Source organism: Chionomys nivalis, chromosome 15 (genome assembly GCF_950005125.1).
Source record: "Chionomys nivalis chromosome 15, mChiNiv1.1, whole genome shotgun sequence".
NCBI classification, from domain to species: domain Eukaryota; kingdom Metazoa; phylum Chordata; class Mammalia; order Rodentia; family Cricetidae; genus Chionomys; species Chionomys nivalis.
Genome location: NC_080100.1, coordinates 5,305,697 through 5,320,296, shown reverse-complemented (window position 1 = coordinate 5,320,296; position 14,600 = coordinate 5,305,697). Strand labels below are relative to the sequence as shown.

Genomic DNA, 14,600 nt, shown 5'->3' with positions numbered 1-14,600 from the left:
GAGCTAGGGAGCAGGACTGTTACATTTAAAGAAGTCCGGATGTTCCTAGGAGGCATCCTGTCCGTGAAACCTTGTCAGTTATCAATGGTCCGCAAAACTGACCAATGGTTTCAGAAGCTACCTTACCCTATGCCCTCTTTGCCCAATCCCTAGACGACAGGATATGAACTCTGATTTTGTCATTTCCTCTTTAAACATTTTTTTTTCTTCCTTGGGCTGCAAGCTGCACTTAGTCTCACCCACTCCTTTGATGTGGTGGAAATGAAGTCCAAGCTCGACATTGAATATTAAAAATCTCTTGTTTTTTTGCATCGGAATCCGGTGCCGTGGAGTTACATGTTGGGAAATGATTAATGTGAGGATAGCACTTCTTTTTATTTAGTTTAGTTTCGTGTATAATTTCTTACCTCCTAGGGGTCATTTGTGCTTCGCGCAGACTTCTGGGAAATGTAGTCCCCGCGTCTGTGACGTCACAAAACGCCGTCCAGGAAATCCCTTTCCTGCTTCGGTCTCCACATGTGAGTCTTCCCCAAAGTTGAGGAGAGTTCCGTCTGTTGCACATTCCGGTTGCATCTGTGACATGGAGGTTGGTCAAGGGTGCAGCTCAGCCTGAAGCACTTTGCGGGGTGCGGGGCCGTCTTGGAGGGAGCGGTCCTGGGCTGGGTGGGAGGGCGGGGGAAGCTGCCTTGGAGGTGCTGTGCTCAGGTGCAACCTGAGGTTGCAGGTCAGGGCTGGGGAGAGGAAATAGGGACCGTGCTTTGAGTGATGGTTTTCTTAGGACGCCTGGGCAGCCCGAGAGCGCCTTGGGCTTCTGCTTGGTAGCGCGGAGTAGTGCGAGGTCCAGGAGGTCCAGGATTGCAAGCTAAGGATGTTCAGCTGACTGCCTGCTCCTGAGGGGGAGCTGGGAGCTCACTGAGCCGCTATGGTGGGGAGGCCTGTTTCACTAGCTGACCCGTTCTCCTGTGGATGCTATGAGATTTCTCAGTATCTTTTATATATGGTTTTTCGAGACAGGGTTTCTCTGTAGCTTTGGAGCCTGTCCTGGAACTATCTCTTGTAGACCAGGCTGGCTTCAAACTCACCAAGATCCACCTGCTTCTGCCTTCCGAGTACTGGGATTAAAGAAGTGCGCCACCACCGCCCATCTGAGATTTCTTAGATCTTTAGAGCAGTCGTGGTTTCTGATCTTTCCTTTACTTTGTAACTGGCCTAAATGTATGGTCTTGAAGTTTATGAAAAGTTTTTATTCTCCAATAAGCCTCTCTGCCTATGCTATAATCTGAATCAGACCAAATCAAACCAAATTAGACAAAGCCCAGGTTTAATGTATACCAATGCTCCCTGATGGATTTCCAGCCCCCCAAAGAGAGGAGATAGGGAAGAACCACTGGAAAACCATGTGTTTGTTCTCTAGGGTGCTGTTTAAATACTATGTGGATGTGGTATTGAACATCTCTGGGGAGGGGTCATCGTTTGCTGTGCTTTCTCGGGGGTGGAGTCTGAACTGAGTCAACTCCCACAGGAGGGGGCTTGGGATGGATCTTCCACCCAAACATTCCAGACTCTGGCTATATGAATGCCAGGGGCTGAGGTGAAGCCTTAACTGAAATATTCCAGATATATGGATGCCAGGGGCTGAGATGGAAGTTCCACCCAAGCATCCCAGACTCTTTGGTATAGGGATGCTGATTAAAGTCTGTCTTCTTCCTTTGGGCATTGATGTAGGGGAGAGGAGAGTCAGGAGTTGGTGGACTCACATCACACTCACCTAGAAGTGTGGCTGGAGAGGCACCCGATTCACTGACATCCTGGAGACCTCAGACATCTGTCTGTTAAAGGAGATGGGAAGGCAGGTTGCTAGGAGAAAAAAATAGGTTGTTATTATCAACCCTACAACTGGGGCCTGCCACGGGAAACTGCCAGGAGTGGAATGGAGAAGCACCCTGGCACAGGAGACGGGGGTGAGTGAGGGAGACAGTTTACCTTGTGTTCATTTGCTCTGATGGCTAAAGAACTAAGAAAGGAAAAATATCTGAGGGGCCTCAGGTCTCTGGCAGTAAATTCTGGAATGAAGCGGCAAGGTCTGCCAGGACCAGCTCTATAGAAAGCTGTGACTAGGGGTGAGAGAACACACACAGAGCCCACACACAGAGGACCCTCTGCAGGAAGAAGGAACTGGAGAAGCTGACTCCAGGTCTCACCTTGAGGTCTGGGTTCCCTTAAAGCCTTGACAGGTCCTCATCCCTAACGTAGGCGGACTACTGTGAAAACGACAGGATCTGCTTGGCCCACAGTGGTTGTGTCAACGTCTTGATCAGGCCTTGAGCTTGTTGAGCTGGTCCAGAAGCAGGGTCCCTAGGAACAGGTGAAAAGCTCTCGTGGCCTTGTGTTACACTGCCAGGCTTTTGTGTCAGGTCAGCAGGTGAGGGAACTCCCAGACCTGTGTGTATTCCTGGGATTTTAGTAACCAGACCTGTGACAGAAAAGAAACGTCAGTCTCCTCTGAGGCACATCCCTGTCATCTCTGCGTTTGTGAGAGGGGAGGCAGGGCCCTCTGGTCCTCCCCTGCTTCATAGCAAATTCCAGGCCAGCCTATTCTTCCTGAGTCTGACAGCATTTCAACTTCAATGATGTGATAAATACTTTCTATGGTGCTTTTCATGTTTCTTACAGTGAGCACTTTAACAAATCCATGCAGTCAGCACTTTGTTGATTTGCAAACTATGTGCTGCAGCTGGGATGCCTTCCCTGTCCTCACAGCAGAGGTTCCACTGTGAGCAGATGCTTCTTACAGTGAGCCGGAACAAAACCACTTCCTGCACCGTCCTCCACATGGGGCACTGCATATGCAACCAGTAAAACAAACTGCTAACGGTGGGTCCTGCTCTTCCACAGGTCCAGTTCAGTTCCCTTGTTGACAGCCCTGTGTCTTTCCTCCCAGGCGTCTTTCACCTTATTCTAATGTCAGTGTGTTGCTTTAAGAAGACTCAGAAACAATGTATGGACTATTAATATCCTCAAATACATCTAGACAGCTAATGTACACAGCAAAACATGTGATAGTTATTTTGAAACAAAGTTTCAGTATATAATTCATGTTTCCAAAACAGGTACTATATTTCTTCCATATTTTTCATGGTTTAATTAACTTTCTGAGTCATAAAATTGCGAACTTGGTGCCTTGAAGCAAAAGCTAATGACTTTTTTTCTTGCCACAGTTATGGAACAAAGCCCTGGAACAAAGACCAAGGAGTTACTATTTCATGATGTCTGTGGTACATGTTTTAAGCACTATGTCTTGTTATCCGTAGGTTGCTTACTTTGAAAGGAGGGTCTCTAATTTTTAGATCCTGACCTTCAATCTCGTCATTTCTTTGAACCTCATTTTGAGTTCCCACCAATCACACCTAGTCTTCAGTTTTGTCTCTCTCTCTGAAAGCTGTTTCTGAGGGACACCAAGAGGAAATGCAAGAATTCTTATTGTACATACTCTGTCCATTTTGTTGCTCTAGGCTTCCTTCTAGGACCAGCCTCCACTACTCCTGAACTGTGAATCACGTCTCCTTTGTTTAGCTTTCTTCCTGACCATTATCCATAACAACTTGTAATCAACTCTCTAAACAAAGGCAAGCATCCATAATCCATTTTTTGGGGAATGTGGGCATAGTTTTCTAGGCTACTCCCTGCTGCTTCAGGGTGCTGGTAATCTTATGGGGACCTAAAGAAAATTTAGATTTATGGTCATTTCTTGACTGGAATATTCTGTGAAGCTTGATCTTTTCAGCCAGCAGTCTTGAGGTTATTCAGGATGTAGAACTCAGATTTCTAGGGCTCTTGCTCCTATCGGACATTTCTCAGGGAGTCTTCCTTGATCATACCTGATTTTTCTTAACCTGGAATGAATCCACAGCCTCTCATTTCCTGTGGAAACAAAAACAAAACCTCTTCTCCAAAGTAACATATCTTTTGACTTAAAGTTTTGAAGTCAAAGCATTTTCAAAATATATATGTTGTATTAATCCATCAGCATTTGTAATCAAATGTCTTTTAGCAGCTGTAGCTCCTTTCTCAGCCATCAAACAATTCAAAGACAATACAATAACATACAGTATCCAGACTCTCTGTGTGTTTTTCATCTTTACGTGACTGTATTTTAAATTCTATTTCTTTTATATTTTTATTTATTTATTTTTTTTTGAGACTAGATTTCTCTGTGTATCTTTGGCTGTCCTGGCTCTCACTCTATAGACTAGGCTCTCCTTGACCTCACAGAGATCTGCCTGCCTCTGTTTCCCGAATTTTGTGATTGAAACTGTGTGCCACCATGCCTTGAACTTGCAGAGATTTGCCTGCCTCTGCCTCCCAGGTATTGGGATTAAAGGTGTGTGCCACCACTCCCAACTACTCTCTTTCTTTTTTTTTTCATGATTTTCTCCTTTTTCTTTTCAATCCCAAGTCCTAGTATATATTTAAACAGACTCTACACCATTTAGAGGTTTTTTTAAAAAAATCTGAATCTATCTTTATATCTCTCTTTTTCTGACCACATGAGTCTTTAATTCGCTAAGCGCTATGAGTAGGATTAAAGCCACGACTTTGACTGCTGGATCCAGCCCATTCCTTAGCTTTCCTTAGTTTCCATCCTCATGGCGAAGGTAATAGCTAGAGCCATGTTTATTGCCACAACTCTATGGAGTTTCAAGGGTCATGCCACCACCAAGAAGCATGCTATTCACAAACACCATTTAAGTGTTTGGTGGTGGGTCCTCTTAAAACAGTTGCAAGCTTTTTGCAGCTAAAGCTGAGTCAGGAATCCTCTCTTAATGAGTTGCGCTTACCTCTAGCTAACAGCCCACCCGAGAAAATGCTGCTACCATGAAGCCGTGCTTAACTCTGTCCTTTTGTTTCTAGAATTACTTCCCAAACTCTCTCAGGTTTTAAGTGGATATAGCTGTCCACGTTGGTGGCAAAAAATACAGGCAGAATATGCTAGTCATTAAGATTGGGAAGAAATACTGAAGCAGTGTCAGGAGAAAACTATCTTGATCTGGTTAATAAAGTAAGAACTTTTAAGAAGGTTCATTAAATTACTAGAAGAAATAATGATGTATAATTACAAATTATACCAATATTTTAGGAGGTGTTTGACATTGCAATGCAAATTATACTTTGACAACTTATTATCTCAACAGGCTTATTGTGGAAAAATGAATCTCAACCACACGAATGAACTCTTAGTAATACCAGTTCAGCCTGGAGAAGGAAATAAAGCTTCCTTCAATGACATGCATGCTTTGTCCAGCAGTGAGCGCTCTTTCCCATAGCACTTCCCCAGGTTTTGTTTTTGTTTGCCAGTCTTAAATTGCCTGAAATATTTGCTGTTAATCTTATTGGCTAAAATCCCTCCTCATGATACCCTGTTACAGGCACACTGCCTTCCATTCACAGTGTCTCACAGGATTGGCCGCAAGACAGCAGACACTTGCCCATGTAGAATGATGGTAGCTGGGGTGGCCAATGTGGGCAGTGATCCTCACAGTTACTTCTGCTTTGGGGACTTGTCAGGTTCTCTCAGAGTTTAGTGTTTCCATCTTCATCTTCTCTGGGCTCTTGCCTTCCTCCATGCTAGTAATTTTTGCCTCTTCTTGGTGACCCCCTAGTTCACCTGCCTCACCTTTCCTAATGCTGTGACCCTTCAATACATTTCCTCATATTGTGATGACCCCTAACCATAAAATTATTTTCTTTGCTACATCATATCTGTGATTTTACCAAAGTTATTTGTTGTAAATACTTTTGTAGTTGAAGGTTTCTCCAAGGGGTCATGACCCTCATGTGAGGAACTAGTAACCTGGTTAATAAAAGCATGGGATCTATTTATTTTCACCTCTAAAGGTGGTAACATTCTATACAAGCTACAAAGAAGCTTTCAAAACAGTTCTGTTTGTTTTTTCATGAGAAATTACTGGTGTTCTGTTCACCAAATTGCTTCATTTTGCCTGTTTCTTCAAGACTTGGTGGCTCCCTCATTGATGCTCAACTCTGTACTTTATTTAAAGACACTTTTCTTTCTTTCTTTCTTTTTTTTTTTTTTTTTTGGTTTTTCGAGACAGGGTTTCTCTGTGGTTTTGGAGCCTGTCCTGGAACTAGCTCTTGTAGACCAGGCTGGTCTCGAACTCACAGAGATCCGCCTGCCTCTGCCTCCCAAGTGCTGGGATTAAAGGCGTGTGCCACCACCGCCCAGCAAGACATTTTTCTATGTAATCATTCTGAGTCTTTGTAAAGGTTTATTATTTATTCATTTATTATGTATACAGTGTTCTGCCTGCACGTATGCCTGCAGGCCAGAGAGGGCACTGAAATGCATTACCAATGGTTGTGAGCCACCACATGGTTAGAGGGAATTGAACTCAGTTCTCTGGAAAAGCAGCCAGCACTCTGAATGTCTAAGCCATCTCCCCAGCCCCCATGTAGTCATTCTTTACTGCAGATATATTTCAGTTGTCCTGAAAGTCTTGTGATAATAAAGCTACTACCCCTCCCAGTGCTGAAAACGCCATGCCTTTCAGACACAGACTCAGGGAATTGGAGCTGGGCCTGGCCTGAAGGTCTTCTGTCTAAGGGTGACTTTTCTTACTGCTGGAAGGGGCTTTGTGAGCTCCAAGGCAGAGAAGCAATAAATAGCCCTGCTTAGCTGTTATGCCCGTGAACCACACCCATGAGCAGTATGACATTGAATCCCTAAAGGTGCCCAGTGTCTCCCACATCTCGGCATCAGCAGCAGTTGTCTCTGATGACTTCTTAGTTCTTAAGTTACAGAGGAGAACAGACTGGAGCCACTAAAGCATCACAGTTGCTAACTGCATTCCAGATGCTTTTCCTTAGACCTCCACTGAAGTGTAACTGTCTCTGCTGTTAAAGACACTGCTCGCTGCAGCACAGAGAGCATTATGGAAAACTAAAACGTTCAGATCCAGAGAACTATTGTCTTGTGATGCCCTGATCCTGGACAAATCCGTGGTGCCTGTCTGAGGGTTTCTATTGTGCTAAAGCCCGTGATGAGAGACAGCTTGGAGAAGAAAGGGTTATTTTAGACTCCAGCTCCAGGTGACAGTCCATCACTGAGAGAATTCAAGGCAGGAACCTGAGGCATGAGGTGGAGAACAGGCCACAGAAGAACACTGCTGACTGACTCCCCGAGACTGCTTTCCCGGACCATGTAGAACTGCGTGCCCAGTGCAGGCACCACCATCGTGGGCAGTGCTGTCTCATAGGAATCACTACTTTAGAAAATGCCCCTAGACTTGGCTACAGGGCAGTCTTGGTAGGGATTTTTTCAATTGTTTCTCTCTTTTCAAATTGGCTATCGCTAGTTTTAGTTCTATTCAGCCCAATGCCTCTTGTCATTTAAATTATTTATGGTTTTAATTAAATTCATGTGTGATATCATTCACTGATCTTTATTTCAGGAAATGCTGTCCTTCTCGGATGTGGCCATCGAGTTCTCTCCAGAAGAGAGGGAATGTCTGGACTCTGCTCAGTGGAATCTGTACAGGGATGTGATGCTGGAGAATTACAGCCACCTTGAATTCCTGGGTGAGCATCTCATCTATAGTGACTTCTTATTTCACCATCAACATGTAGCTTCCTCACTTTGTGTGGTTTCTCATGGGAGCATTTCGACAGTGATATTCATATCCTTCGTTTTCAAAAAGATTAAGGATATCGCTATATTAAAAATCATTTCGGGGCTGGAGAGATTGCTCAGTTGTTAAGAGCAATGGCTGCTCTTCTAGAGGACATTAAGTAGAAGGAAACTGCTCTTTCCTTCCCGGCCACCCAGACCTGAATAATCAGATAGAAACTATAATAATTACAGCACTGTTTGGCCTGTTAGCCCAGGCAGGAAATCCCACATCACCAGCACTCCTATGACAGCTCACAATTGTTTGTAAACCTAAGGTCTGACAACCTCATGTTATGTGATGTTTTAATTGTGTTGTATCCTGACAAATAAAGTTTGATTGGAATCAGAGGGTAGAACTAGCCACCAGCTGACCATAGAGATATGGAAGACAGTAGAGAGGGGAACAGGACGTGGAAAGCTGGGCTGAGACAGGAGCTCTGCCCTTGGATGCTGGGATGGAAGAGGTAGGGCATTACTGTGCTTCTCTGATCTTTCATTTCCTTAGCCGGTATCTCACTCGTGATGTTTTATTGATAAAGATTAATTAAACAAGTCAACCTCATACAGACATACATCCAGAGAAAATACCAATGCATATGAAAAATTAAAATAAAAAATGAAAACAGGAAGATTGCTTACACTGTTTGCTTCTTTCTGTGTTTCACCTTTCCGAGATGGGTATGTCTTTCCCTGACTCTAGTGGGACGTTTAGAAATTCAGTGGCATGAGAGGTGGAGCTCACTTTTTAAATGAACTGTTTTACAATTCTAAGTTACTGTTTTTTCCCCTGAAATGAAACTCAGACTCTGGGTGCTGTAGACTCCTTCATGTGTTGTGATCCTGTCTGAAAACACTTAAGGAACTGATTGTCTGCAATCATTTGTCACCTCATCTCTGTCCTTACAAGTCATGTACAGGAAGGGACATGTCAATTCTGAGTAAAAAAACACATAAACAACTTCTTCTCTTTATCTATACACAGGTCTTGCTGTTCCTAAGCCACAACTGGTGACATTTCTGGAGCAAAGACCAGAGCCTTCAGATGGGGAGAGACAAGCAGCAGCCAGCGTGCACCCAGGTGTGTAGGAATGAGGGGATGGGGCAGAGCTGAGATCCTGAGATCCAACAGAAAGTGAAGCTTTCCCATTTACCTTGAAACATGTTACTATGGGAATCATTCTTTAAGTCTCTCCTTGTCTTTGTTGTCAAAGCTGGTGTCTCAGTTTTATGAGGGTTTAAGTCTCTTATACTTTGGATTTCCCCAATTACAAGCTATTCTTCTAATTACAGTGACTGCCAAGGTTTTTCTTTTGTTGATTCTCCATTGTTGCTTAAGGCTCAGGGAAATAGAACTGAGAACTGTAAAGACCGAGAGTCTTTTATTTACAGAGGTTGAGAGCAGACTCATGCAAGAAAGTTCCCTACACAAAAGTAACCATAGTGGGCTAATAAAGGGAAACCCACAGTTCCATCACAGAGAGGCAGGCAGGGACAGAGGCTCAATGGTGTCAGTTCTGTTGGTCAGAACAATTGGGGGTTGGAAGCATTGGATAAAACTCAGACGAACCAGATGCACTTTGGGCAGTGCATTCCCCACTGATCTTAGGGAAGAACCAAAGCATTAGCATATCGTATAAAGGGGATGTGTGGGCCTCTAGGTATGCTAATTTAACAGAGGCGGTTTGGTTTTTTTCAATACTTTTACCCCCAATTGCTTCAGCAGGTCATGACCATTAGACATAGGAAGATATGACAGGACAACCCGCAAGGCCTTACGCTTTTGATTCAGGAAGCCCATCAAACCAGTTATGGGTTCAGTGTTTGTGTGCTCTCTTTCATGACAGTTAGTAGATTTAAGCCTTTTAGTGAATTGTAAGGCTCCATGGGTTTTTCAGGTTTTTTTTTTCTTTTCAGGTTAATCTATTTAACATGTACAGGGACTGGTATTTGGATATATATGTAGTAATAACTTGGTAAAGAAATTATAAACTTTTATGTGTCAATCTGATGTTTCCAGATACATCATTACTAGTAAATGTTTAATTTCAGATACTGTCAGGTCTGCCACTGTCTCTAGACCTATAGGAAGCATTATGGCTAATGTTACCATGACTCCAGCTGGACGATAATATCTTGTGGTCACTTCTTCTCGAGTCTCCTGTTGATTCTCAGACGTCTTCAGTATATGTTTTCATTAGCCCAGGTTTTTAGTGGGATCAGCACTGATGAGTTTAGGCAGTGTTTTTCATCAGCAACTCGATGGATCAGCTCTGTGCTGGCAGCCAATCCCGAATAACCATATAGAGATTTTATGTTAATTATAAACTATCAAATGACAGCTCAGGCTTATTACCAATTAGGTCTTATATTTTAATTAACCCATATGTCTTTTTTACACTCTGCCACATGGCAGTTCCTTTTCTTCATATGGCATGTTTACCTCTTGCTTCTGGGCATCCAGGTCACTGCTCTGACTCTGCCTTGCTAATGGCACGATTTGGTCAACCACAAAAATCCTGCCTAGCCATAGACCAATAGCTCTTTATTAATAATAAAATCAACACATCTTCACAGGGTACGGAAATATTATTCCACAACATTTCCCCGTTTTTGTCTAATTAAAAAGAATGGTTTTAACTTTATTGTAGTAAAAGTATACTCATGTTGTTGGAAAAAATCATAACCTCTCTCACTTCTTTTTTCCTTTTAAAGTCAAGACATGATAAAACTACATCGGTTGCTTTAATCCAGCAGTTTTCACAGTCCAGTCAGTCTCAGCAGCTCTCATTCCTTCATTAGCAGTCAGAAAATCTATAGACAACACAGTAACACGTGGACTCCAGACAGTCAGTGTATTTTACTTCTTTGTGTGTCTTTAACTTTCATATTACTTTATTCCCTTTTTAAGGACTTTTGCTTTATTTTAAAAGTATGTATATATTTTTCAGACCATCTATACTATTTTTCTTTACTCTCACAAGCATTTGTACATTATTAAACACTGTAACACATTTAAAGATTTTTTCTTTTTATGTCTGGATCTATCTTTCTTGAGCATCTGTAACCCTTTCTGTCTACATGAGCAAAATCTCAAACCTCAAGCTGGTGGCTCAAATCTATAGGCAGCTGTCTGGAAATGCACATCTGTACTGCAGCTCACATGAGAGACAGAAGACTTAGAAGATGCATTTGGCTCTGCTTTTGTGTAGTGAGAAGTTCTTTTGAGCTTCCTCATGCCTTATGTAGTCCTGTGTGCCCCAGATTAGAATGCCATTTATAAGCGGAGGTTTCTGTCCCAACAACCCCACCAAAATACCCAAAATGGAGATACTTATTAATTGTAAATGCTCAGCCAATAGCTTGAGCTCATTTTTAGGTAGCTCTTACTTTTATAAATGAACCCATATTTCTTATCTACCCTCTGTCACATGACAGTTCCTTCTTCTAATACAGTATGTTTTCCTTTTTTTTCCTGCATCTTCTTGCGACTCCTCTCACTCTGCCATTCTTCTTCCTAACATTCTCTCTTCTCAGAAAATTCTGCGTAGCCATTGACCCATCAGTTTTAATGATGAGTGTAATACATATTCATATTGTATAAAAAGAGATCTGATGGCAGGTACAGAGGACTGGATAGTGGAAGGTAGAAATGTTTTTCTCCTTCTAATATTGTGTTTGAGTCCAGCCTGGTCTAGATAGTGAGTTACAGGAGAGCAAGGTCTTCATCAAAAAAACCTTGTCTTCTAAAACCAAAACAAACAAAAAAGGAAAGAAGTAATTTTGTCATCTCTTTATTGACAAACATATTGTCTCAGCAAAATTTACATTATGCACAGGTGAATCTGAAGTTTTTTTGTTTTGTTTTAGCATGACTCTATGTTTCAAGTATATATTCTGGTCTTTCAAATAAAATGTAAAATAATGTCCTGAATTTGAACTATAAATTTCATCTTTATATAGACTGTCTACTTGTGTAGCATATCTTTTGTACTCCCAAAGTAAAATTATAAGTGAAGGATAAAAAGTTTGTATTAGACTATGTCTCAAATTCACAAAGTCAAAATTAAGATTCTTTTTCCTGGACTCAGCTACTTTATAGTTTCATGGGTATCCTGCAATATACAATCTCTATTCTTTTGATGGCTTAATTTCTTTTAGTAAAATGCCCTTGCAACTTAGCTGTTTAACTTTGAATTATACGCCAATATGTCTATGTTCTATTTGGATGTTCCATGATTCTACTAAAAGTATAGATCATTTCTACCTACAATATTTTATCATTTATACTTAGTGCCTCTAAGTTGTGAAATGACTCTAGTTTTTCACTGCTTCATTATGTATTAATAAATGTATTCTTTTTAAATGATAGGCATTGTAAGTATGAAGAATATTTTCTACCTTTTGTTCATATCTCAACTTTTGCTCAACAGGAACAACACCCGAAGATAATAGCATTTTCTCCGAGGCCACTGATTATAACTCACTATATATTCAATGCCAGAGAATTCATACAAGGATTAAAACCTACAAGTGTGAAGAATGTGGTAAGGGCCTTAGTTCTTATAAAGCACTTTCCGTACACCAGAGACTTCACACTGGACAAAAACCCTACACGTGTAAAGAATGTCACAAAGCCTTCAATACCCCTGGAGCACTTTTCATACATCAGAAAGATCATACTGATGAGAAAACCTACAAGTGTGGAGACTGTGGCAGATCATTTTACTATCTTTCAATGCTGAAGCAACATCAAAGGATTCATTCTAGAGAGAAACCTTACAAATGTGAAGAATGCGACAGATGTTTTTTCTCTTTTTCATACCTTAGACAACATCAAAGAAAACATTCTGGAGAGAAACCATACAAGTGTGAGAAGTGCGGCAAGTGTTTTTGCTTCACTTCATCCCTTCGGCGACATCAAGCTCTACATTCAGAAGAGCATCCCTATAAGTGTGTTGAGTGTGGCAAAACTTTTTCCTCTTTTACATACCTTCAGGAACATCAATTAATTCATACTGGACAGAAATCTTACAAGTGTGAAGAGTGTGGCAAATGTTTTTACTTGCCTTCATCCCTTCGGCGACATCAAACAATACATTCTGAAGACAAGACCTACAATTGTGAAGACTGTGGCAGAAGCTTTAGCTCTTCTTTATCCCTTAGACGACATCAACCAATCCATTCAGCAGACAGTCCTTATACCTGTGTACACTGTGGCAAATGGTTTTCCTATTCTAGGGATCTTCAGGATCATCAAAGAGTTCACACTGGAGAGAAACCCTACAAGTGTGAGGAGTGTGACAAAGCCTTTCATTATCACTCATCCCTTAAGACACATAGGAGAATTCATATGGAAGAGAAACCCTACAAGTGTGAGGAGTGTGGCAAAGCCTTTCGTTGTAACTCGTCCCTTAGGAGACACAAGAAAGTTCATAATGGAATGATACCCTACAAATGTACAGAGTGTGACAGGTGCTTTTACTCATCTGTATTCCTTAGACGCCATCAAACAATCCATTCTGAAGACTGTCGTTATACCTGTGTACACTGCAGCAAAAGGTTTTTAAATTCTAGGGATCTTCGGATTCACCAAAGAATTCATACTGGAGAGAAACCGTACAAGTGTAAAGATTGTCACAAGGCCTTTCCTTGTAACTCATCCCTTAGGAGACACATGAGAATTCATTCTGGAGAGAAACCCTACAAGTGTGAAGAGTGTGACAAAACCTTTTATCTTAACTCAACCCTTAGGACACACAAGAGAGTTCATACTGGAGAGAAACCCTACAAGTGTGAATACTGTGACAGATGCTTTTCTTCGTCTTCATCCTTTCTACGACATAAAAGAAAACTTCATTCTGAAAAGGATCCCTAAAATTGTGGAGAATGTAGCAAAGACTTTATTAGTCTCAGTATCCTTATTCAACACATGATATAGTTAATACAGGGGAGAAGTCAAACAAATGTCTTAAAAAGTTTACTTCTTCAAACCTTAAAACACATCAAATGTTTCATTCTGACTGCAAACTTCGTGAGTGTGTGAAGTGTTTGTTTGGAAAGTCTTTGTCAACAAATCAGGTATTATCCAACTGAAATAAATACATATGGATAATATTAATTTAATCCTATTAGAATGTCATCAGAGAAGAATAGAGACCTCTTTGCTGTAACTCCCAACAGTTTATTCAAGCAATGTGTTTGAAACTTGCCTTTATTAATAATCTCTATCTTCGATAATTATAAATGCTCGATTAAATCTTTACCATGTCATAGCTTTGTCCCTTGGTTGCCCAGAATCTGAGATCTGAATATTTACTATTGTTTTTCCCAGTGGAATCATCCATGCTCCTGCAATATCTCCCCTTGGTGTAAAATAAAAATATTGGTGAGCTAGCAGTTTTTCATCCCGCGTTTGACTCTGGAATCCTTGTTGCTTATATAAAAGGACAGAGACAGCGTTAAAACAACATGAATGCTCTTGCAATTATAAGGCCTCTGCAGCAAGGCAGCAGCTGTGGCTGCAGAGGTGCAGCCGTCGGCTGAGGTAGTGATAGTTTCAGGTGCAGCTGCTTTGCCTCAGATAAAAACAGCAGTGCCCACAGAGCAATAATAGCAGGAAAAGGTATGGGGGTAAACAATCATTTTCTGACTGCATTTGAAGCTCCTTCTACAAACTGTAACTCATGTGATGTTATTTTGGTGATAAACTGCTTGACTAGGTGATAAGTCCTAGGGAGGATTTAATGCTGTCATTCTAATGAGTGGACAGTAACTAAATGAACCCAAGTTCTCATCTTTATACCCACAGTCAGGCACCTCTCAACCCTCACCAGAATGTATTAATTGTGTAGTAGATGGAGAAGACTACAGAGATGCAAAATGATCAAAGTGTGGAGAATATTCCTCTGTGGAG

General features: G+C 41.5%; 1 protein-coding gene across 2 annotated transcripts; it reads left to right on the top strand.

The window, feature by feature from the left end:
* The first annotated feature begins 251 nt into the window (after positions 1 to 251).
* Positions 252 to 14,261, top strand: LOC130887591 (zinc finger protein 58-like). 2 transcript variants are annotated; one of them, XM_057790112.1, is made up of 4 exons: positions 252 to 518; positions 7,470 to 7,596; positions 8,670 to 8,765; positions 12,118 to 14,261. In XM_057790112.1, the coding sequence occupies exons 2-4, from the start codon at positions 7,473 to 7,475 to the stop codon at positions 13,560 to 13,562; spliced, it is 1,665 nt and encodes a 554-aa protein (XP_057646095.1). In that variant the 5' UTR covers positions 252 to 518; positions 7,470 to 7,472; the 3' UTR covers positions 13,563 to 14,261. The 2 variants fall into 2 exon arrangements, with proteins under 2 accessions (XP_057646095.1, XP_057646094.1); XM_057790111.1 differs by having other exon boundaries at positions 252 to 586.
* Positions 14,262 to 14,600: the final 339 nt, after the last annotated feature.

Excerpts from the sequence above, each read along its gene's own strand:
- LOC130887591 (XM_057790111.1), top strand. Across the intron at positions 7,597-8,669 it reads CAGCCACCTTGAATTCCTGG|GTCTTGCTGTTCCTAAGCCA; the intron begins GTGAGCATCTCA and ends ATCTATACACAG. Across the intron at positions 8,766-12,117 it reads AGCAGCCAGCGTGCACCCAG|GAACAACACCCGAAGATAAT; the intron begins GTGTGTAGGAAT and ends TTTGCTCAACAG.